The sequence below is a fragment of the Saccostrea echinata genome, unplaced genomic scaffold (assembly GCF_033153115.1).
Source record: "Saccostrea echinata isolate AGI-Se365-2 ecotype Australia unplaced genomic scaffold, CSIRO_AGI_Sech_v1 ptg000004l, whole genome shotgun sequence".
In the NCBI taxonomy this organism is placed as follows: domain Eukaryota; kingdom Metazoa; phylum Mollusca; class Bivalvia; order Ostreida; family Ostreidae; genus Saccostrea; species Saccostrea echinata.
This window is the reverse complement of record NW_026889753.1, coordinates 11,982,931-12,009,239: the sequence shown is the minus strand read 5'-3', so window position 1 is coordinate 12,009,239 and position 26,309 is coordinate 11,982,931. Positions and strand designations below refer to the sequence as shown.

At 34.2% G+C, this 26,309-nt stretch overlaps 2 protein-coding genes and 1 long non-coding RNA gene across 3 annotated transcripts; all 3 read left to right on the top strand.

Annotated features, from left to right (window-relative positions):
- Positions 1-1,013: 1,013 nt before the first annotated feature.
- On the top strand, positions 1,014-15,861 carry LOC133178938 (serine-rich adhesin for platelets-like). The gene is made up of 18 exons (XM_061313590.1): positions 1,014-1,062; positions 1,514-1,732; positions 5,534-5,959; positions 6,102-6,269; positions 6,411-6,818; positions 7,055-7,222; positions 9,962-10,405; positions 10,631-10,795; positions 11,071-11,493; positions 12,175-13,062; positions 13,191-13,259; positions 13,339-13,506; positions 13,634-13,706; positions 13,981-14,162; positions 14,263-14,442; positions 14,535-14,662; positions 15,129-15,468; positions 15,634-15,861. The coding sequence occupies exons 1-18, from the start codon at positions 1,014-1,016 to the stop codon at positions 15,729-15,731; spliced, it is 4,596 nt and encodes a 1,531-aa protein (XP_061169574.1). The 3' UTR covers positions 15,732-15,861.
- A 1,986-nt stretch (positions 15,862-17,847) lies between these two features.
- Positions 17,848-19,621, top strand: LOC133179494 (uncharacterized). The gene is made up of 3 exons (XR_009720134.1): positions 17,848-18,125; positions 19,163-19,279; positions 19,487-19,621. It is a non-coding gene; the product is annotated as an uncharacterized LOC133179494 (long non-coding RNA).
- A 4,116-nt stretch (positions 19,622-23,737) lies between these two features.
- LOC133178937 (succinate receptor 1-like) lies at positions 23,738-24,952 on the top strand. Its single transcript, XM_061313589.1, has one exon. The coding sequence runs from the start codon at positions 23,738-23,740 to the stop codon at positions 24,950-24,952; it is 1,215 nt and encodes a 404-aa protein (XP_061169573.1).
- Positions 24,953-26,309: the final 1,357 nt, after the last annotated feature.

Below are 26,309 nucleotides of genomic sequence, written 5' to 3'. Positions count from 1 at the left end.
AGAATTAAAACCAAGTTCTTCTAAAATAGTTATAATAATAAGCCTTACAAACAAAGACGATATTGCTACAAGCCTTGTCATCTGGAGCCATAACATATTGTTCATATAGTCTTTCCAATTCTTTTATCACTTACGATTTAGTATAATGGAAGAATATATGGTTCGCATATTGCCTTCTTTCTAACACGTTTTTTAAAAATATATTTCAAAAACACTTAATTCATTCTGACAAAGGTTCGTCCCTTCATATTTTGCTCAACGTCTGGCATAATCAAAATACTTGTAATTCATGATAGAAATGAAGTTCTGTCGCCAATTGAAAGATCAGGGCTCCCTGTATTTAGGACCTTTTGAAATGATTGCTTTTAGGTCGTCATTTTCAACAACCAGTAATGTGGTTGAAATATTCAATATAGTCAGCTTCTTAATACCCCAGACCTTCAGTTTTGCTTACTAGCATTGTAACCTATTAACACTATTAATATGTTTTAACTTTAAACTTTAAAAAAATTTCTTAAGTCTAGCAAGGTGGAAGAAATCGCACTAAGTATGCATTATTTACTGAAAATTATAATGCATTTATAACCGACAACGATAAAAGTTTTCCATGATAATGAAAAAAATAGTGCATTATTTATTTATAAAAGAAAACAAGGAACAGGTAGCACTAAAGATTTTGCTGGTGTTGTCAAAAACACCATTTACCACAAAATAAATGTTTAACTTCAAAGAATGGTGCTGTAACTCAATCCAAAATGCTTTAACATACGCACAAACCCAGTGATGATTACATTTCAACTTTTCGTACAAAATAAGGACGGGAATTAAAATGTCAAGACAATTAATTGCTAAATTAAATAGCATCATATTCGGTACTGTGTTCTATCGTACAATTTGATGCAAACATGTCGTGTTTGAAGACCATCACGTCATTTAAGATCGACATCTATATATCATTCATCGCTTTGACCTGAAAAATCATTTAGAAATAAGAAATAGCTTTTGGTACAGCTATGCCGAAAATAAAGGATTACCTGTTACTTGCTTTAATACCAATATACAGTGAGTAGTTTGTTTTTCTTTTATAAAGCTAATTTCTTTGAGTCAAATACGAAAATTTTACCATGTTCCATAAGTTTTGATGTAACCTAGAATGTCTTTAAAAACATACACATACATGTATAGAACATACTCTTTTGAAGTCAAATGATTTATGACCGTATATGCTGTTATTCTTATGTAAAACATGTACATAAAATCGGAGATTAAAAAAAATTGTCACAATATGCGAATATGACTAAATGCAATTTTTTCCAAGTATTAGTTTAATTATCAGCTCACTTTCAGAAAAGAATGGAAATTATTTACTCCACTAAATAACATTATTCTTTATAATGCCAAGTTAATTATTAAAAAAAATATAACTATTTGACAAGTACTAACTTATTCAAACTAAGGCTGAGGTTCACCATTTCCATTGTATTATCTAATGTTACATGTCTTCTTTACATAGTTACACCAACATTATCAGCAACGACAACTATTTCTACTAGCATTGTCTCTCAAGTGACATCTACTGGATCTTCTGCAGTTGCGGAAACGACTACCACTCCCATTACTACCACTCAACCGACATCTACTGGGTCTTCTACAGTAGAAGGAACGACCACTACTACCACTCAGGCGACATCTACCGGGTCTTCTACAGTTGTAGGAACCACCATCACTTCAGGTATACACATTGGTCTGTGTACTTTACAACATTATATTGTGTCATTTCTTTGTTCTCACAATTTTGAATATACCTGGGATGGTCCAATATTATTTGTAAGCTGTATTTCAATATTGAATGAACTTACAATAAAAACGCGACCATATTTATTAGAATTTGGTAGGGGATGTTGATAAGAAAACAATAGAGGAAACCACAACTATAAGCTATGTACATAGTTATCCTTTAGACTCACTTAGCTTCTTTAGCCTTATCAATGTTTGGATAAGTATTTAAGAATAGAATTCCTGAAAAGCTTTAACGTAATCCTTTATCGGTAGGGTGTATGTTGCGGCGGCATCAAAACCAGGATTTGTTGTATATATATATATATATATATATATATATATATATATATATATATATATATATATATATATATATATATATATATATATATATATATATATTTTCATTTCTGGACTTATAATCATATGGGAATGGAGCTTTTCAAGAAATTTCATTTGACTATCCAATGCAAAATAGGTCACATAAAGCATCGGAATCATCGTTAGTGATTGCATCTCTGACATATCTGTAAGTTTGATCAATGTAGGATTAATCTAACTATAGAATGTAAATGTTCCAATAATCGCAGCATCCAATGCAAAGTATCACTTCTTCATATCATTCATGTAGGGTTGTTCAATGTGTTACTTACATCCAGTTAAGAATATTCTTGCTATAATTACAGCTTGATCATTCATCTGAAATATGAAGATTGATCTCAAAAAGGATCTATATTACTATCATTCCAATAACAGCGTATCACTTCGCTTGATCAAGATTCATATGTTGATCATCATATTACTCAACCATTGGCTATTTGATTTCAATGAATTTAATTCTACTTTGCATATGAAACAGGGAACCCTATAATGCCACTAGCAGCACTGACCAATCCTATTGAATGTCTGTATATGAATGAATATGTAGTGAACACAACATGTGATCATTCAAACCCCGTAATAGCAATCTTTCGAATATGTTAGATTTTCTTGTTGAAAAGGAAGACAAAAATCTATCATTAAGTCAAAGTCTGACTGATGTTTTTCATACTAATTGATACACTGAATTGTTTACGGGTTTTCCCGTTATTTCCTGATCAGGCCATTCCAAGTTTTTTCTCTGTTTAGCGTCCACCCACCTTTCAAAAACCTAGCTACCTATTCGCAAAAAACACACAAGCCAAAAAATAAAAGACAGACTTTATAGTCATAAAAATGACGTAATTCAAAGGATTTGATTTCATTAATTTATTTTTCATGTAGCAACTTATTTTCTTCAGCAAAATCGAGGTATTAAATACTTAAAATTTCCAATTATGTCATATTATATACAAATAATTTAGAGAGATCGGCAGAAATTTAAAAAAATGACCAAAATAACAAATTTTTGGCCCCTGATTCTGTTTGTTTTTTCTGACATTGGGTGTCAAAAACCAAGGCGCACGCGGACGCTAAACATAGAAAAAACTTGGGATGGCCTCATGACAAGGAGCACACGGCGTGTGTGACCGGTCGGCAGGGGATGCTCACTCCTCCATGGCACATGATCCTACCTCTGATGTTTTAGAGGTCCGTGTTTGCTTTGCTCCTGATTTGTATTGTTTAAATGGACTTTTGAGCTTGAATACCGTTTCTTATCTCCATATATTTCATCCTTCTAACAATTTTGATAATCTTTTTAGAATACTTTTGGTTCACAAATCAAAGCGCTAGAATTTCGTGCACAAGAGAAGAGGAATATTCAACTAAAACTTTCAAAATAAAGCATTTTTATTCTATATAGCTTTCACTAGCATACTAGTAGGTGGGTAGCTTTACTAGTTGTTATTTTGTAAATTTTCTTATATTTTCTAAACCCGGTAAGTTTACATTTGAACATGAAATGATTAATACATGTAAGAAGTAAAACAAGCTTTGACTCACCATGTGTTCCTATTTTCTACAAATGCCATTGTAAACAATCATTCAATGTGTTTGATGAGATTGGTCATTACTCTTGACCAGTCATTAAGTCAAATGCTGACTGACGTTTTTCATACTTATTGTTAGGCCATCATTTACACACTGAATTGTCGACGGTTTTGTTCCGTTATTTACCGGTCATGACAAGGAGCACACGGCGTGTGTGACCGGTCGGCAGAGGATGCTCACTCCTCCATGGCACCTGATCCCACCTCTGATGTTTTAGAGGTGCGTGTTTGCTCTGCTCCAAAATTTGTAATGTTTAATTGACTTTTGAGCTTAAATACTGTTTGTTATCTCCATACATTCCATTTATGGTATTTGAGAGTTTTGTGTTTAATATGCAAAGTAGTATATATAATTATTCTATTGAATCCAAACAGCCAGTAGATGAGTATTTACGGTAATCAACGTGCGAAAGTTTGGCAAACTTGATGAAGCGTACTGACAAGTTGTTACTGAAATGATAGTATGCCTGCTTTACATATCCAAAGATTTACCACCTATAAAAAAGCCTGAATTACTTAATCATACTAAAGGTTACATACAGAGTACGAATCATGAATGATAATATGCATCACAGAGGCCACCGTTTTGCTACCAAGAATCATATTAACTTGCTGTAAAGATAACCCTCGAATTGATGCTTAAAATATAATTGCTGGCAAAATTTTATAACTGCATCTTGTAAAGTAATAATTTTATTGCATGTCAAGTAACAGATTGATAGTTAAAAAAACAACAGATACATCTTTCAACTTCTGCTAGCCATGATGCGAATTGAAAGAACTACGTGAGAATTCGGAGACTGGTTGCCACTTTCAGTTACGGTATTATAAACTTTGAAAGACCTATACAAACAAAATCTGAATTCTGTACCGACAACATGTCCATCCATAGCAGAGATTGAATATGTTTTGGATCAAACAATCGAATGTCTTTGCTGTATAGGATCATAAAAATATGACAAGTATGCAAAGTAGCATCTGTTTGGTAAGTGGTTAAGATGCATTGGCATGTCAAATCCCCTGGTTGTCTGATAAAGTATGCATACATGTAAATTCTGTCGCTATGTTGTATCCCGGACCACTGAATTATTGAGTTTCCCAGATCCGCAACGCATATTTTTATTATCTTAGAACTATTCATTATTGACTTTACAAGAAACAACATGTTTAATTCTCAAAAATTCGTCATTTTACATGTAAGCCCTGATCAGCATTGTTAAGTACTTTGATGAAAGAAATAGTAAGAGATTTTATCTCGGTCTCTAAAGAGTTCCCAATACAAGCTCTCATTAAAAAGTCACACTTACTGAGTCCCTGGGACAGACATCATAATTCTGGAACCTCATTGCACAGCGAGAGAACGCGACCAAATACATGAAAACATTTTTGGCAACCATTTTAAATATTATAGGAGTTGTAATGACAAGAAATATGGTTTAGACAATGATTAAGAATATATCATACAGTATAAAATTACAAAGCTTTCTGTATCCCGTGGTGTTAGCTAAATATTTAAATCAGCATGATTCCTATCTTCCCCAGCTTTTCAGTACTAAAAGGATGCTCATGGGGTTTTGTTGCTAAATTCTTCATCATAATTTATGTTATATCATCTCATTATTAATATTAGGAAATATTTTAGAATAATTCTAATTGTATGCAAATAATTTTGAAAGATCAAAATAACTATACCTATATGACAAACGTATAGAGTCCATTACTTCATTAGGAAATACATTGAACTCATGAATATTCTAATATTATTTAATCTTTCTTTTAAATAGGTGGCTGTAAAATTGATGTTTTATACGTCATTGAACGACAGTATGACACAAGAAACTACATAGATGACATCAACGGCTTCTTTGCTATACTCACCGAGGGACTTAAAAATGCTACATCGGAAATGGATCTGAAAGTTGGCTTCTTGACGTATGATTATGACGTAGACCACGAGAGAGCTTTTACAAACAATCTAACGCAGGTGAAACTCGAGATTGAGAATATTCAAAAATCGTATTCTTCTTCTAATTATGCTAAAAAGGCACTAGAGTATGCATACTACGAGTTTGTGAAGCTACAGAATGGAAAACGTTCTGATGCTTACACATACTACGTGTTGCTAAGTGCCGAAATAAGCAGCAGTTATCCGGCGGCGGGCGTAGGATCACTCATCAGAATGTCCAATAAAAACAGATTGTTTGCAGTCGGTAAGTTGAGCTCTTTCTTCGAGAAAGAAGGAAAGTTATGAGTTGAGTTCATCTCAATAATTTGCATTTTTCCCTGTTTGTGTAGAAAAATAATGATAAGACTAAAAAGAAACACAGTGAATAGATTTACTAACATTTCTAGGTTGGCTACCCGGTTCTAGCTTGGAAAGTGATCTGCTTGCCGCTGTCGGAGACAGTGAAAACTATTTTGCTATTTACAGTATCAGCAACGACCTTTTCCCTAAAAGACAGGCACTTCTGGAAAAGATCCTTACATGTCCTTCCACCACATCAACACCTGTATTACCAAGTATGTCTATTCGTATTCAGTCACAAGCGGATTTACCATAAGAAATTAACTTTGTTATGAATGAATGCATTCAATAGTGTCTCATGATTAGTTCCAGAACCAATAAAACTTTTTTAAACACACTTATTTTGTATTTTACAGACTGTAAGCTTGATGTGGCATTCATAGTGGACAACTCGCGTTACACAGACGCAAAGTACACATCAACATTTATCACTGAAGTCTTAGATGGTGTGGATATGTCTGCAGGCAAGGTACGAATAGCAGTTGTAACATATACATCAACAGCAGTGACCTTATTTGATCTAAACGCACACAACTCATCTGATGACCTTCGCCAGGCCGTGGAGAACATGCCAGCAACTTCTTCTTATTCCCAGTATCTTAACGTTGGTTTGGAACATGCACGTGATAGTGTTTTCACCTCAGCCAATGGAGACAGAGATGATGCATGGAATTATTACGTTTTCACCGGAACTTCGTCCTCAAATACAGATTCAATTGGCAGGGATATTCGAGCTCTGGGAAATTCTTACCTGTTTGCTATGGGTACAGTATTTGTAAAATTCGCTTTGTAACACTTAAGGTATATTATGCTGTCAATCATCAATGTCCTTTATTTATTATGTACCATATTGTTTGTTATGGTAGGTTTTTAATATTAAAAAAATGACTATCGTCAGCACAAAATATCACCATTAAAGGGATGTGGTATATCAAAGCATGGTTGTAATTCAAACGTTATAAACTTGTAGCTTATATATCTATATATTTATATTGTTTAGACATTGGGACCACGTACGCTCCAGAATGGAAAGCTACGATAGATACATGTGGAGATGACTCGAAGTATATCTATATCTCTGATGAACAAAATCTTCCAACCATCATAAGTAATATCACGTCTCTTATAACGGCATGTCCTCAGACTCCCAGCGGAACACCTGCGGCAGGTCTCTCTCTCTCTCTCTCTCTCTCTCTCTCTCTCTCTCTCTCATATCAACACAATGAAATTAGAAAATTTATGCTTACTATTTTTTTCTTGTGTGGTATATATGGTGATAACAAACAATATTCAAGTTCGAAAGTCCATTATTTTAAACAATACAAATCAGAGCAGAGCAGGAGCAGAGCAAACACGGACCTCTAAAACATCAGAGGTGGGATCAGATCCCATGGAGGAGTGAGTATTCCCTGCCGACCGGTCGCACCCGCCGTGTGCTTCTTGTCATGTTCAGGAAATAATGAAAAGATCCATAGACAATTCAGTGTGAAAATTATGACATAACAATAGTATGAAACACGTCATTCAGCATTTGACATGATAGATCGTATTTGCTGAAAAGGTCATTATATCGACCATAGAACTGACAAAATTATTACTTTATACTAGACTGTTGATATTCTTGTTTCATCAACTTGTTTGACAATAATTTACCTCATTGTAGAAATTGTTCATACATAGAACATGCTCTTGCGTATCGAATCAACCGAGAGATATAAACCCTGTATGCAGATATATATGTTATATTGCTGCATAAGTAAAGGAAGTCGACGATTGAAAAGTTAAAGTCATCACGTTTATCATAAAGCTTAGTTGTTAGGTTACCAATAACGTCTTTTTCCAGTAAAATATCCAAATATGAAACAGATGTGTCAGACTATGTAATATCTTTTATTTGAAGCTCACTGGGATATGTCGTGTCGACATATGAATGGATAGACCTATAGTTAATTGATAATACGTCGTCGATATATCTAAATGTCGAGTTGAAGGCCACGACAAGTGTTTTCTTCTTCTCATCACAAGTATAAGATTTTGAACAAATTCTGCTTCATATGAATACAAAAATAAATCTGCTAATAAGGGGGTACAATTGGTACCCATGGAAATTCCAAGCAGAATGTTGGAGGACCTGGTCTCCTAAAATCATATAGATTTGTCGATCAGAAACTCAGGCATCCTTTTAATATCAACTTCAGAGTACTTCTGTGTACAATCAGAATGTTTTTAACAAAACAATTTTGCAAATGACCAATGACAAGGTAAATAAAATAAATAGTTCATTTTTATTGAAAAAGCAGCTGTCAAAGATGTCAAAAATCCTGGACTTAAATTTATCGTGGGGAATGGTTGTATATAGAGTTGAAAAGTCGTAAGTTTTAATGTTATTGATTTTGGTAAAATATCCTGGAGTTTTTAAGAATCCACATCTGATTTATACCAATTCTCTAATATATTGTTGCACAGTACTCCTGAAGTTTCTCCTTAACTGCTGTTAATATTTTATTGAGGAATAAAGAAAGAGGTTTGGTAGAACATTTACTGGAACCCGCTATGTATCTTTGTTTGTAAGGAGTTTAATGAAGTTATCCAATATCATATCCAATATGGATATGGTAATTCAAATAAATTTAAATCCCAGTTTCTCTAAAATACGATTCAAATAATGAGCCTTACAAACAAAGACAACGTTATTACCTCCTTTGTCAGCTTGGACCAGTATATACTTATTGTGTAATCTATTCAATTCTGTTTTCACTTCTGAATTCTTGAATATAGAAGAATAGATGGTTTTCATATTGCCCCCTAAATCGCTAAAAGCGATACTTTAGCATACATTTGATACATTTAATCCATGCTGACAAAGTGTCAAGGTATTCTTTTTCATGTCTAGCCCATCGCTTGGCGTAATTTTCCACTGAATTGATAATATTTATGAAATAATGACGCCAGTTGAAAGATAGGGGTTCCCTAAATTTTGGCCCTTTTAAAATAAGCGATTTAAGATCCTCATTATGAACTAGATTTACGTCACCAGTAATAAAGTGTCCATATAGTTGTAGGATAAAGAAGAACATGAGCACGATGGAGAACTACGTTTTAGATGTTCGATATCTAGGCTCTTTAAAGTTTTCTTGTAATTAAAATTTTTGGAAACAGTAGTCGATCCAAATTTGTAAGAATTGCAAGGTGAGTCTTCATCTTGGAATATTGTGGAATACAAGACTGGACCCTTCTGTGAATAAGAATATTGCTTATATTAACCGCGTCAATTCATTTGTTGTCACATTGAAGTTTATGGGAAAACGGGTTGTTTTAGCTGTATTTTCTTCCATAAAACGTGGCGGTTTAAAAAGCCTATGATTTGCAATATTTATAATTATAGATCCGTGTCTTAATTCTGGTGTCAATGAATCCAAATATGAACTTTCTTTGACCTTTTCAAGAAGACTATTTAAAAGTGTCAAAGGGACAGAGTAAAGTTTGTTGCGAATGTGATGAAGACCGAACTGTTGATTTATATTAGGTAGTAATAAAGAAGACATCGTGAATTAAAAGTTTATTGTAAGACCGATGTCCTTGACTATGCTTACGTCTCTGTGTATGGCTGAAAAGTCCGATCACATTTATAGTGCTACACTGTGGACTGGAAAGATTCTCAACACTATTGACATTTTCAATACATCCATATGGAAAGGTCGTGCCTAGTTTTCTAATCCAATATTCGCCGCGGTGTCTACGGAAATGTGTATCAATCTTTACTTGCAATATTTTTTGTTGCAAACTTTCAATTGTTGTTATATATACCAAAGCGGTTTTGAAATATCTCACCGGTTAAAAAAATTTGTTTTTTTTTTTAATTTTGTTGATAAACATTCATTAATGAAGCTTTCATGATTCCTTTCAGTGTCCCCTTTATGTAAAATAGACCTAGTATTCCTCTTGGATGACACCACTGGCATGTCAGCCACGGAATTTGAGGACCAGAAATCCTTTGTCATTGACTTGATGAAGAGAATCAATATTTCCGATGATGGTTTCAAAGTAGCTGTAATGACCTACGGAGACGATGGCTACATGGTATTCTCTCTGGACCGATACAACACGTCAGCAGATATACAAACTGCTATCCAGAATATTGCCCGGGCCAACAGTGTCTATGGTCGATCGTATAGATATGCAGACAGAGCCATAGAGTACGCGTCAGAGAATGTATTCTCAAAGAACAATGGAGATCGGATTGATGCATTGGATTACTATGTCTTTCTGACTCACGGCTATGATTACGGTGATATAGAAGATTACGTGCCTGTGCTGACGTCAGATCCTAACAACGAAGTCTTCATCTTAGGTTTGGTCAACTAAGGACTAAAATTTACCTCCAGTAGATATATATTTGGTCTATTGTTTGATGCTCAATTTTGACAGTCTAATCTGTGCATAGTTTATTATTGAAAATCAAAACTTCTTGTTAAAATAAATTGAAAGTAAGATTTACATTCACTTGTGAAAGCAAATTTCAATGTATTTATATGTCTTCATATCCTGATCTTGGCTAATCTTGATTTTTCTCCAGTGATAGATTACTCCAGTACCATGACTTACCGATCAGCGGTGGACTCGGACCATTTCTTCTCCTGGCCATCCTTCACCAGTCTGACCTGCAATAACCAAAACTTCCTGTCAAACTTCACCAACTGTCCAACGTCCACTCCTACTACTGTTAATATCACTACGCCGGGTAAGAGTCAACAAACTGGTCACTTGTAAAGCAATGGTTTAATTTAACAAAAATACGCACAGAGTTCCCTTTTTTATAAATTATTTTTTATCATGTTATACAACGATTTTGTTAATTTTGGAAGATAAATTTTGCTTTTAAAAGCAGTGTTGGAATTGTTATCTTCAGTATACATGTAATTATCAATTTCAGCAGTAATCTAAAAGTCTGAATGTAGTAAGATTGATAGTTTTACCTTGAATATGAAAATTAAAAAAAACTTTACTTATTTGAAGATTGCAAGTTAGACGTCCTATTTATAATTGAAACAAGTTCTTCGTCGAAGGATGAAAACTTCCTCTTCTTAAAATACTTCTTTGCTAACCTCGCATCTCAAATAAACGTATCACCAGATACTGTCAGAATCGCTGCTATAACGTACAACAGCGACGAAACAACCATTTTTCACCTTTCAACGTACTCTACTGCCACTGAGGTCGTTTATGCACTTAAACAAATTCCGGATGAAAAGACTGTGTCAAGCAATAACATTGACAACGCCCTCGCTTATGCCGAGACCAACATCTTTACAACAGCCAACGGAGATCGAGCTGATGCCGACAACTTCTATGTGTTTTCTGTTGATGGCAGTCGCTCAGGAACGGCAACTCAGGGGCAACAGATACGTCAGAATCCGACCAATCATATTTTTGCTATAGGTATCTATTTATTGCAATGTATTAAGCTTACCTATAGTGCTTATTCCACTTAATGTGTTTTGTCAGGTATTTTTCCATCCATTGCACTTTGCCTATCTGTTACATCCTGTCTTTTTTCTCAAGGACATTGTTATAAGAGTTACAAAGATCTCTTTAAAACTGATCCCTTACTTTTTCTCTCAAAATCAGAATTTTTATAATATGAATTGTATATCAAAGTTACTAGTATTTTAAACAGATTGTCAGAAAGTATAGTTTTAGATTCCTTGAATATTACCTTGCTATAATGAAAAAATCTAGACATGTGTCTTTTAAGCCTGAAGAGTTGGGTTTTGATACATATATGAAGCGATTTTGCAGTCCTTTTGTAGATGAAAAAAGCTTCAAGCACAACGTGGTATTTCAAAGAGTATGTCTCATCTCTTAAGTATAATTAGTGGCGGTAGTTTGTGTCCGCTGTTTTGGGCTCTGTCACTAGTTATATGTTTGAACATGACTACTAAATAAGATAAAAAGTCACGATTTCATTAGAACTCAAACACAAAAGTACTAGAGTAGTCATTATTATTTCAATGGGCTGAATTTATATTTAATTCTGCCATTAGTTATCTATGGAATGTCATTTTCCCGTATTCGCAGTTTAATTTCATGTAACAGTAGCTGTATTGATTTATTTTCCAGACATTAGAAGTGGCTCTTCATCAGAATGGAAGAATACTGTTGGGGATGAAGAAAAGTATTTCTATGCCTCCTCTTACTCCACACTTTCATCTATAGAATCTGACGTTCTCACAGCCATCACAACATGCCAGATAACAACAACAACTACACAAACAACAACCACCACACAGGTCATTACAACGACACCTGAAGCTACCACGCCAACAGAGACAACTAGCACAACAACAACAGAGGCTACCAAACCAACAGAATCAACTACCACGACAACATCTCAGGCTACAGCATCAACAGAGCCGACAACTACAACTCAGGCTCTTACATCAACAGAGCCGAAAACTACGGCTCAGGCTACAACATCAACACAGCCAACAACTTTGACATCATCCCAGGTTACCACTCCAACAGAAACAACAATCACGACAACATCTCAAGCTTCTAAAACAACACAGCCAACAACTACGACAACTTTTCAAGTAACAACATCAACAACAACAAGTTCTCAGGGCACCACAACGGCAGAACTGAAAACCACGACTTCTCAAGTACCAAGATCAACAGATTCGACAAAGACAGAAACTCAAGGAACAACAGTAACAGAGCTAAAAACCACATCTCAAGGCACAACATCATCAGAGTCAACAACTTTGACATCACAAATTACAACATCAACAACACAAGAAACAACTTCAATAGGGACAACAACTAAGACAACATCTCAAGCTACCACAACAACACAGCCAAAAACTGTGACAACATCCCAAGCTGTCACATCAACAGTGCCAATATCAGTATCTACTACTTCACTATTAGATACTACCACACAATCAACAACTGGTTCGGCATCTACAACAACAGTAGCTCAAACTACCACAAAGCCTCCACAAGCAAGTAAGACAACCCTGAATAAAATTCTCACAGCAACTAAACTCATTAAACGGTTACACATTTCATTTTGTGACAAATTGTAAATCATTTTTTATCACCAGCTTCCAATATTTTCAATTTGTCTCTTTTAGAATGTGGGAAAAAATCAATGTCGTACACTGATTTCAATTCGCTTAAGTCTGGTGTAGACAATGACGTTGGTAAGTATCACGTGTCTTTTCTACATAAATGTAGACCTTTTCTTATATTTGTGCATCTTAATTTTGCATTGTTTTGTAGATAAAATGTATTTATTGGCTGATGCTACTTTCATCATGACTTGCTGCGGGCGGATCTCAGAATGGGAGATCCACCACTCCGTTTCCGGTTATCTAGATTTAATAGTCTGGAGACCGACAGCTGTTGGCAAATACAAAATTGTGGGATTCAATTCAATTTTAGTCGACGGTTGGTGCCCATTTATTAACCAATAATGCGAAAGAAAAAGAAAAAGAAAGAAATGATAAAGAATATGTATCTTTGATTTATGTGGAAACTGTTTAAAACAAAGTTCATTTTCATTATTTTCTAATAGGAGCCAATACCACGAATTTTTCTGTGTTAGATAATGAAAGAATAGCTGTTATATCAGGAGATTTGATTGGATGGTAAATACCTTTAACAGAGAAAATGAAATCTTAAATATCTTAGGATATTTGAAATAAGACTTTGAATGCTAGGATATTAATTATATCCAATATTGATATACACGTAGTGCAAAGAAAAGAAAAAAAATAATCTAGAAAAAACAAAAGAAGAACCCAAAACAATAAAATTTGATTGATGAGTAAATAAAAATTTAGAAGTACACATTTTAAAAAAGAAGTCACATATCAAAGTATTACGTACAAAAATATGTGAAACCATTTTGTCGGACTTTAGGCGCTGCATCGCAGAAAATGTAGTGACGTATGGAAATTGTGCAGGATCCCCGTGGTGTCCGACCAAAACCCGGAAAGCTGTTGGCGTCGGTAATCTGGCAGCTGGGATTGAGTTTGACTGGGACAAAGACTCTACCACCCTGTCAGGCGTGGCTTATGCTGTTAGATTTACACTAGAAGACAGTATGGACAAACAGTTCGCTCAAATTTCTCGGTCTGATAAAATGGTCCCTGTCTACTTTTTGTCAATTGAAGTAAAACATTCCAATATTCATTTTCTTAGATACACCTATCCAGTTCCCATCACAGAACATAAGTGTTAGGGATCATATTGAGGCCGGTGGCTATGTGGCGGATCTACGTTTGGAGGGCGTGGACTATATGGAAGATGTTACTTATCAACTCCTACCTGATGCAATAGATCCCAATCAAACATGGACATATTTCACAGTAAACTCTAAAGGTAATAAGCAGGGGGAACAGGGGGACTTTAATTCATTCTAGATCCCATTCTTAACAACGTATTTAAACTATAACTTGATTATTTGTTGGCAGGAAGAGTGAGAACTACACGGCGCTTGATTCAGTCTAGGAACTTAAACATGTACCATATGACAGTAAATGCTGAGGATTCTTGTGATAACAAGGCCACAATATTACTCGAGATCACCACTCAAAACTGGGTAAGACAATTTACAAAGTTACTCGATCGTTATAGTTTCACTTTATGGAGACGAAACATTTATTTTTCCTTTATTTTATTTAATCTCCATTTTATTTAACTTAAGCAACATAGACGGATACAATTTTTTCATTGACAAACCACGTAGATGTGTTAATATAACTAGAAAACCACAAGTAAGTTTTAAAAGCAAAGTTTATCTATAGAAATACCAAGAAACTTTTTTTAAATGGTTGATTTAAATCCCCCAGAAATTTTGGATTCTTAAATTTTCATTTCTGAAGATGCCAGAAAGCGATTGTTGTAAGTAACATCAGTTTACTTAAACAGTACCGCAGGTTGAATTGAAAAGGTACTTCCAATTATCATTTTACATTTTAATCTAGCTTAGATACATGCACCTTTAACAGAGTGCATTGTACGTACCTTGCTTAATAACTTTAGTGCTAACAACTGTTTTTTTTTAGCCTCCCTTCATACATTCCCTTCCCAACTCTATTTCAATTGAGGAGGACACGCCCCCAAATAAAATCATTTACACGACCAATGTCACCGACGCATACGGTGACCCCGTGTGTTGCACTTTGTCCAACACTCACCCACAGACGTTCAACTTTAACGTGACGAATGACCCTCCCGGCTCCAGCGTGTACCACGTGACGACCACCAGCATAGCTAAATTTGTGTACGATGACTTTAATTCATATCTGGTGTACATGTGTTGTGATGATACTGAGGATCGGGCCCAGGGAATTCTGACAGTGAACATCAAAAAACCAATCAAAAAGACGGTGTACAAGCCACCACGTAAGCTTTGACATTCAACTGACCAAAATTAACAAATCTTAATTGCATCAATTATAGTTTTCTGTATGCACAAGACATTATATAATCTTCAGTACTAAGCAACGGAAATCATTACATAAGCTACACCTTTTGATTATGATAAGAATTTTCTTTTCTGTTTTGCAGAATGGTTTTTTACCTCCATCATTGCTGCGTTGGTGCCTATTACCATTATCACCTGTTCCGGATGTGGGCTATTATGCCACACTATGTTTGCAACCTAATAACTCATGTAAAGCAACCACAAAAGTTTATGTAGAAATACCGCCCTGTAATGCTCAAAAAGTGTTATGGAGTCGTGTAACTGAGTAAAATTGATAAATTATATAGAGATTTCGAGTGACCAAAGAAAGTATCCATGATGATAGCTCTATTGAAAGAAAACTGAAAGTATGCTATATAGCTTTATATTTTTATATTCTATTACAGTACAGTACCTGGTATGGTTTATGTACCAGAAATCTGCAATTTGAAAATTAGTGCGAATGTACCGATGCCTTCTTCCGATGTTTTTAGAGGTCTCTGCTCTGCTCACAATTTGTATTGTTTTAATGGACTTTTGAACTTGATTACTGTTCGTTATCTTCGTATTACATTCCTTACATTTTAAAATCTCGACCTTACAAGTACATACAGGATAGCGATAATGTCATCCCAAAATATTTTCGTAGCTTCATCATTCATTCATTCAATGAGTCTCTGTCACACGTAATTTCTTCGTTAAATATAAGCCCGATATGATATTGAAAATCTCTAGAAATAATCACTTGAATCTTGGAATTTGAACCTACAATTCGTATCCATGTATGTATTTTTGTTTTGAATCACGAAAAACATCTTTTCCCTAAATTTTTAAAATCGTTACTTTTAACAGCTCCTATTGTAAATAGTTCTTTTCTCCGTGTTACATCACAATTACAGGGAATAAATGTTATTTGGGATTTCATGAAGTCACTGAATCAGGAGTTAAAAATGTAAATCCAAGCGATGTTAGATAATTCCTGAATCCATCGAAATGGCATAAACATTTCCTGTATTTCTTGAAATCTATTTTTACAATTATTCCTTAGGCTAATGGACTAATTTCTAAGAACAATTTAGTTTATTTGCAATGTGAAATATATTTATTCATTTGAATAAACTAAATTTTCCTGCACCAAGCAAAAATACTATGGAATTGAAAATTTTAGAAGCGATTGGTCACACCCGCTTTCTGTCGCTTTGCAAACAAGATCATTGTATGATCATAGAATTGACTACTAATGAGATGTTGATACCCTTGAAACATTAACTTGCTTGATTTTAGGAGTCTTGGAGGTTTTAACACTATGTACGGGTATTTGTTGTGTATTTTAACGTAAATAAGAAAATTTGATAGAAAAGTTGAAGTTTAGAACATAGCTTGCAGTCAATGTCTTTTCCTTGTAAAACAACCAAATATACAACAGATAGTCAAACTCTGTGGTATCTGACTTCCGAGTGCAATGGAACATATCGAATCAACATATGAACGAAAATGAATATGATGTTAAATGATGATATGTATAAATTATACTTAACACATCTATATCCGGAATAGAAGGCTAAAGCAAAATACCTCTTTACAATCAAACGTTTTGCTTCATAACAATATTAAAACAGGTCGGCTAAGATAAGGGATACAATATTAGTACCAGTGGGAATTCTTAACTATTCTTGAAAGAATGAACTGTCCTAAGGATAAAACCACGCCATTCGGTGAACTTGATATTTACTGAAAGGTCTGGAAAGGTGACTTAATGACAAACTTATGCCATTCAGTCATCTTTCAGTAAACTTTCATTTATCTTACAGTAACTGAATGGTATAGTTTAATCCTGCGATCTCTAAAGACTATAGATTTTTTCAAAGAGGAGACATCCTTATTGTGGCCTAAAATATTGATTCTTCATACAGCATTTATTTGGATTTCTTCACTCCATGAAATACGCGCGCGTGTGTTTCAAATAGGAATTGCAAAAAAATTGCTTTAAAAATTTCTAGGATACGTGCAATTACTACCTGAATTATGAATTGCTGGAAAACCCTTAAGCTTATTTTCTGTAATAAATAATAAAATTACTATGATGAAAAATAATGTATTACTTAAGATCCCTTAATGATTACTTCATACAAGTATAATGATTACTTCATTCAAGTATAATTATTATTTCATACAAGTAGGAATGTTCTCTTTTTTCATATCTATACACTGTTACAAACCTTGAAAATAAGTACATGTCTTTAAACATACCAGCAGGGGTTAAGAATGTAGGTTTACTTGGATAAGTAAACAATAGTGTGTTTATCAAATATTTCAGAATTCTTTACACCATTCATTGATAATGGTCGTTTCTTGCGAAGGAATGGTCATGAGAAAGTTCAGAATTTCACAATATACAGTGTTTGATTAGTCCGGAATAGTAGGAAAGTAGATCGCGCGTGCTCATTTTGACTGACCTCTGACCGTTTGACAGCTTGACCATTACTTATAGGACCAGTTGTTTCACACACGTCAGGAAGATAGGTAGACGAGAAATTTGAAGCCATATTCGCCATCATGAGAATCATCTTTGTTTTCGCTCTCCTGATTGTAGCAGGTATGTAGATAGATGAATTGTTATAAAGTACACTGCTAGTAATATAAGGTGATCATTAAACCAGGCGTAGTTTACGGGAGTACTTTTTCTAAGAATAGTTTTTTTAATGTATTTTAACTATGTAAATTTTCATTTGGAAGCTGTTTCCTCTCTGTTTGTTGCTGTACAGTCGAACACTGGTAAATTCCAGCATTAAAAAAAGAAAATGTATGGAATAGTTAGAGAAAAGTTCGACCCCCCATCTAACATCGCGCAGTTTAGGGTTTAGCCCTTCATAAACGTTGCTACGGGTATTACCTACATTAAAAAAATGTACTTTCGTTTTTTAAATAAGCAGCTAGACTGTTTCGTTAAAAAAAATGTTTCTCTAGTAAACATTATAACTCTTATTATACTTTTTGCCATTCTTCTCACAGGGAGTTCTTCGAAAACAGCACTATATCAGAATTATACACTACAAATATCATTAACTCCAAATTGTTGAATGTGTTTTAATTGCAGTAACTTGATTTTTTAAAAAAATCTTCGTTTTTGTAACAATTGGTCATAATCCAAAAGCAAATATATCAAAGTTAATATGCTATCGAAAAGAATGTTAATCTATCTCTCTCTCTCTCTCTCTCTCTCTCTCTCTCTGAAAGGGAAAGAATTATATAAAATATATCAGCAACATCAAATGTTGTAAAGTTCTATGAACTCATGGCAAATTCAAATGTTAAATCGTTAAGAAAACTTTGTACATTTATTTCAAAAATCTTTGAGACTGTCTGTTCCCCTTTATTGTCCTCCTGGTGTTTTCTTTGCATTGAATACATACATACTGTAAATACTATATGTCTATTCTTTTACATGCAGTTGTAAAATATTTATTTATGTATATATATGTTGTATGTACCTCTGACGATTTAATACATATGATTTATACTTTATGTCCCTCATGTACCATGTTGTATGGTTTGAGTGAATAAACTGATTGATTGATTTAGAAAAGTAAAAAGGTATTTCAAATACAAAGTTGATGCGATAAATTCTTTCAGTATATTCCGAGACATGCCGACGTCACGAGGAATGTAAGAACACAATTTGCAGCACGGGGGCTGAAATGCATTGTATCTTCCACACGTGCACGTGTACAATAGCTGCCAGTAGTGGTTGTACGTATTGTTGCCTCTCTTTGTAGCTTTTCTCAAATAACATGAAAAAAAAGAAGTTTTATTTTTGGCACACTTTTCATACATCATTTGATAGAAATAAAATAAACGAAAATACTGAAGACTCGCTATAAATGAAAAGATCAATTTTTTGTCGAGCATTTTCCCTAAGTTTTAAAGAAAATACAAGAATAAAAACTCTATTTTTAGCAACATGCACCTCAGTGTCAGAGTGCCATGACAGGTGCAGCTTTGGACGCCAGCATCACTGCATTGACGGACATTGCCGATGTACCCACTTTTAAAACTGAACATCTTATTTATAATTAAATGATATGTAGATAGTACAGGATTTTAGATTCTATCTTTCTTCAGTGTTAACATCTAAGCATACCAATAGCCTTTGACACCTACATGACTTCTATAATTCTTGCTATACATGTAGAATAGATAACCTAATTTAACAAACATATGACTACAGTACAAATAGATATGACAAAAATGAGAAAAAGGAAGGCAGGAAATGAAAAAAGATTAGTTTAACAAGGCATTTTCTTTGGACAGTTTTCGCAAAAGTGACAGTGACCAATTTCGAATGCTAAATTTCGATGTTATAAGATCTGAGCGTTCTGATTTGCTTAAGAAGAGGCAATAATTTTGCTATATTCCAAGTACGACTAGTATAACTTAATATGGGCCAAGAGTGTTCCAATATTGAAGTAAATCCATTACTCGAGCCGACTTTTGTGTATTGAGATAAAAGTAGAAAAATGGACATAATATTGATAGAAACAAATATGTATGTACTAATATCAATAGACAATTGTACTATATAATCTACATGTCACTAAAGTAGTAATCTGAACTTCAAATACATCAAAATCTCTTTAAGGGAAGTACATTGCACGTTAATGTTTTTTTTTCCTATATGATATTGCCGATGTTCCGACTTCCATTGCATCGACGGAATGTCGATTCCTTATGTTCCCACTTTTAAGACTGAAATATTATAGAGATATTTTAATAATCTAGAAAGAACATGCTTTTTAATTGTACATGTATTAGTATTAAAAATAATGGATTTAAATCTTAGAATATCAATAGTTTTTGCCACCTTGTGGTCATTCATGGTTTTAATAGGCCAACTTTAGAAAGTGTTGATTACCGCATCATTCAAGAAATTTATATTTAAAATTTCAAGAACTAAATAGAATAAATTCACATTAAGAAAGCACAATGCTTCTTGGTAAACAAGCAAAATGGCCAAGTGTTCTGAATGAAATATGGAGATAACGAATAGTATTCAAGTTAAAAGTACATTAAAACAATACAAATCGGAAGCAGAGCAAACATGGACCTCCAAAAGCATCAGAGGTAGGATCAGGTGCCATAGAGGAGTGAGCATCCCCTGCCGACCAGTCATACCCGCCGTGTGCTCCTTGTCGTAATCGAGAAATAACGGGGGGAAAACCGTCGACAATTCAGTGTAAGGTAGAACATGATCTTGCGTATCGAATCAACTGAGAGATATATACACCCCATATGCAGGTGATAAGGATATATTGCTGCATAAGTAAGGGAAGTTGACGATTTTAAGATGAACTCGTCACGTTTATCATAAAGCTTTGTCATTAGATTACCATTAACGTCTTTTCTAGTAAAATGTCCAAATATGAAACAGATGTGTCAGACTCTGTGGTTTCTTTATTTTAACCTCACTGGGATATATCGTGTCGACATATGAATGAAAATAACTATTGTTAATTGATAATACGTCGTCGATATATCTAAATGTCGAGTTGAAGGCCACAGCAAGAGATTTCTCTTTGTCATATATACTCGTAAGATTTTGAATACTGCTTCATATGAATGCAAAATAGGTCTGCTAAAACGGGGTGCAATTGGTACCCATGGGAATTCCAACAGATAGTTGGAAGAACTGGTCTCTAAAAACCATATAGATATTGTCAATTAGAAACTCAAGCATCTTTTTAATCTCAACTTAATGCTTACTCCTGCTAGGCATCTACATGTTATCCCACCTCTGGATTTCGAAAGGTCCGTGTTTTTCTGTTCTATTCCCATATTTGTTGGTAGGTATTATGGGATCAATCACAGTTCGTTATCTTTAACGAAAGCTTAAAAAAGAACCTAAAATAGATAGAATATAAACGTCAAAATCATATGGGTATCGATTGAATGATTTATACATGTACAAGTACGAAATGCACTGATAATATCAATAGACAATACAAAGGCACAAGTAACAAAATAGAGAGTGAAATTTGTCCACAGACTGTGGACAAAAGTGTTCGCACGATGGCGTCATTTTTAAAATGTGTTTATATCGCTTGTTGTACAACTCAGGTTGTCTCTCTTAGTATATGCACAATTCGTTTTTCATACTAATTGTTAGGCCATTATTTACACACTGAATTGTCGAAGGATTTTCCCGTTATTTCCCGATCATGACAAGGAGCACACGGCGGGTGTGACTGGTCAGCAGGGGATGCTCACTCCTCCATGGCACCTGATCCCACCTCTGATGTTTGGATGTCCGTGTTTGCTCTGCTCCTATTGTTGTTTAATGGACTTTTGAGCTTGAATACTGTTCGTTATCTCCATATATTTCATGTAAAAGAAACTGGACCGTTGAAAATGACTGGAAAAAATAATTTTCTCTGACGAAAGTCAAAGTGTCATTGGAAATGACTATAGAGTTTACACGTATATATATATATATATATATGTGGAGAAAAAGTGACGAATCCTGGCTGCCGGACTGCATTTCCCCAGGAACTAGTAAAAAATTAGAGTCATGATCTGGGGATGCATTACATATCATGGCGTTGGTACGCTTTGTAGAGTGAATGGCAACATAAATTCTGAAAAATACATAGCTATTTTGGAAAATAACTTGTGGGCTGTGGTAGCAAGGCACTTTCCTGATAATAATTGTCTATATATGGATGACAATGCACCCGTCCATCGATCTCATATTTCCACAAATTACAAAGATAACAACAATATCCCAACATTGGAGTGGCCCGCACAGTCACCTGATTTGAATCCCATAGAAATTATATGTTTGGCAATCAAAAGAAAGCTTCAAAGTCACATTTACATGATAAATTCAGTTGATGAACTGACTGACAAAGTTTTGAAATTTGGATTTCATTTACAATAGAATATGTAAAACATCTGTATGCATCGCTTACAAAACGAGTGCGCCGAGTTCAACAGGTCCGTGGGTACATCACAAAAATGAAAATATTAAAATAATACCTTGTTTTCTTCATTTTTATTAATTTTACGTTAAATATGAAATATTTGTCTGCAATGTTTTGCACAAGACAATTTATTTGTTCAATTCAGAAATTACATAAACACGTTTGATTACCGGCAAGTGTTTTCTAAAAACAAAATGGCCGCCATCATCGTGCGAATTCTTTTGTCCACAGTCTGTACATAATCTTTAGGCAATGAAGATAGTAGAATGCTGAACTTCGACTACATCAGAATCTCTTTCAGGGAAGTATGATACTAAACTCATATTTCGAAAATCTTTCGAAATAATATTGCAGTTTAGTAATTGCTGAAGTGTGTTTGAATGAATAAAAAACAATATCCTTATATGACATGCAATATTATTAAAAATGTATTCTACATATATTTCCCTCCTTTAATAAATGTTTTTAGTGCAAATTTTGGTCAGACACTTGGGGGCAATCATGAATTAATGTTATCATTTCAATTATATATTTACATTTGGGTGGCGATCATGAATTTGCTGCACTTGATCACACACTTCGCCAAAGATCCCAAATATAAATCCTGTAAAAGAAGCATATCTGTATTATAACATTACAAAGAAATAGTTACAGTATGACCCAGAGTTCAAACAAACAGAATTGCAATATCCATAGTAAAATTACATAGAACTGTAAGACACGGAATAGAATCCAATAGTTACTGTGTAACCCACAGTACAGTAAATAGAACTCTATGTCACAGATTATAAAAAACAGTTACGATTCGACAAAAAATACAACAAACATTGTTGATGATGAATAATACTATGAAATATGGAGATCACGAAAGTATTCAAGCTCAAAGTCCATTAAAACAATACAAATCGGGAGCAGAGCTGTTTATCAGAGAAAAAAGCATTATACTATTGTATTCGTAAGGATTATTCTTCTATTATGTGAAAAAGTGACTTTTTGTAAAATACATACAATTAACTTTCGTTATTGATATCATTACTAATTTTTGAAGGGGCAATAGTTGTATAAAAAAATTATAATTTTTGTTTTAAGTACATTTAGTCACACTAAAAATAAAAATAAACATCCTGCATGCTTCATCATCTACAAGGAAACCACAAAGCAAGTTAAACGAAATGTACGAGTCATCAGGGAACCAGAAACTTCTTATAACTTCAGAAACCAGTCCATAGTTATGAATAACACAACCTCTTTATTGGAAAAATTGGAGAAATGGAATAATGAACTGGCGAGAGGACTAGTCCTAAATAATGTGATTTTGTCCTTATACATTACAATTGGTCTGCTGGGAAATGTTACAGTTATTCTTATTTACGGTTTTAAGATGAAAGGCAACAATGAGGAGAGGTATTTTATTCCCGTTCTTGCCTTTATGGATCTAATCACATCCCTTTCTTGTGCTGTCATCGCAATAGCTATGAACATGACGCAGGTAACATTCAGTAACACAGATTTATGTAAATTCTTACGGTTTTTTGGATCGTTCTCTTCTTTTACTTCGGTTCTTTTTCTTCTCATCATAGCTGTGCACAGATATTTAAAGGTATGCAAACCTTTTAGAAAACAAATGACACTTAAATGGAAAAGACTAGCCCTTTGTTTAGGGGTACTTGTAGCGTTTATATTAGCCGCACCAATGGCTTATTTTCATGGATCAGTGCCCTTCCCAAATAAGGAAGAAGGAATCTTTGGTCAACAATGTAGTCGGTTGAAAACCGTCAATAAAACAGAATCTTTGATTTTTGGAAGTGTTATAGTTCTTAGCACAGTCTCTGTTATTGTTGCACTTATTTGTCTCTACTCTAGAATAGGATATACTATCCTTAAACATTTCAAACACAAGAAAACCATTCGCAAGAAAAATAGGAATGCGACCGCTGAAAACCCTCCCAATATAATGGACTGTAACTTACAGGCTGGATTCTCCAGTGGCGAGAACCTACATAGTGACTCAGAAATTGAAGTTTATTCTATCGAAGTGGGCAATTCAGTAACCTCAGCTGCTTCTTCCACTCCCCAATCTACAGGTACATTGATTACTACAACTGGTGTGCCACCTCAAGGAAATCCAGCTCTGTATAAGTCAAGTGCAAAACGAAGAAAAGAACAAGCCAACAAGAGAGTCGTCTATAAGTTTACCCTTATGTTCATGCTTATTACCATCATTTTCCTCATCTGTTACATCCCAAAGGTCATCATCATGATGCTAGAAGCGATGAATCCCAAATTTTGGGAGGAATTTTCAGATTCTACAAGAGCTGGCATTTTATTTGTTTACAGAATGTACATCATAAACAATGTCGTAAATCCATTCATCTACGCTTTTCTAGACCACCAATTTATAGCGGAGATCAAGGAGTTATTTAAAAACTGCAAAATGGCAAACTAGAATTCATCTTTATCAGAACTTGTTAGATATAAAAGTTTTCAACAAAATTTTAAATGAAGTTTCGTTCTTATGTATTAAAATATGATTTTTCATTTTCTTTTGGAATGCCTTAATTTTACTTTATGAAATTCATGAAAAAAAGTTTGCATAATGTATATACCGAATAAAAAAGAATACAGAGAGAGATATCTCTTATGAAATATAAAGTTAACGAACAGAAGTCCGAGGCGTTAGCCGAGGCTTTTATATTTCAGACAACATTTCGAGACCGAGGAGGTTATCCTGCATCATTCACGACAACAAGGACTTTATTTCTATTCTACTAACAGCTCTAAAATACGACTGATCGTTTTCTCTATAGAGAAACGAATTAGGTCACCATGTCGCGATTTTGCTGTTCCATTTAACACCAGAGTCAATTTGTTTCTTTACTTCTGTATTAATTGCATAAAATGCAGACGGTTTCAGCTTTCGTTGGGTTAAAAATATCCTTTAATTATTTATAAATTTGTTTGTATCATATATTGATTAATTTTTTATGAATGTAAAATAACAAAATCAGCTGTCTATTTCATTGCTTTAATTGTAAAATCATGGAGTGTAAATGTTGTGTGGAGGTCCGTGGAACAGCCCGACTTGGCTATAAAAAGGATATTTATCAGCTGTTTTAGGCAATACACACTATTTAGACTGCGTAAGACGACACATCGATATGGTCTAAATAAGTATTAGATTCTACATTGAAATATTTATTTCAACTGTACAGGTTTGACATGTGCTTCTGATCTGATAATTTTTGATGACGTTTGTGATTTATTGGAGAATAATGTCCGCGGCATTTCTTAGATCTCGTCAATAACTGTGGTAGAATATGCCATACATTGTTTGTTGCATTTTCAATTGGGAAAATAAAACAATTTCCGTCTTCCTTAATTTCCCAGCATCGCTTGGGCATGAAATCTCTTAGAACTTGCTATGGTTAATATTGTTTTGCTTTAACATGCATAATATTCATACAAGAGTTTATTTTTTCAACAATGATTTTGCTACTCCAGAAAATTGGAATAGCGTATAAATTAAAAAAAATAATATCCACCAATTGATGTTTGACAAAGGCATTACTACCACTTTTTGTCCCTTACTCAGACTGTGTAGTTCACTGTTCAAACCACAGGAACACTGTATTTCCTGAGTATGTACAATATCCCATCCTTATCTAAAAAAAAATATAGAGATAACAATGAAGCGTCTGTTAGATCACGCTATGAACAATGTCCCCATTTAATTCCATACAGGCGGAGATAATGAAATGTCGTCTAATACTTCCTTACGATTTAAAAAATAAAATGCTTTCGTT

Bases quoted from the DNA above. Each gene is read 5' to 3' on its own strand.
- LOC133178938 (XM_061313590.1), top strand. From the start codon at position 1,014: ATGCCGAAAATAAAGGATTACCTGTTACTTGCTTTAATACCAATATAC. The intron at 1,733-5,533 runs GTATACACATTG...TCTTTTAAATAG, and splicing joins AGGAACCACCATCACTTCAG to GTGGCTGTAAAATTGATGTT. The intron at 5,960-6,101 runs GTAAGTTGAGCT...TAACATTTCTAG, and splicing joins AAACAGATTGTTTGCAGTCG to GTTGGCTACCCGGTTCTAGC.
- LOC133178937 (XM_061313589.1), top strand. From the start codon at position 23,738: ATGAATAACACAACCTCTTTATTGGAAAAATTGGAGAAATGGAATAAT.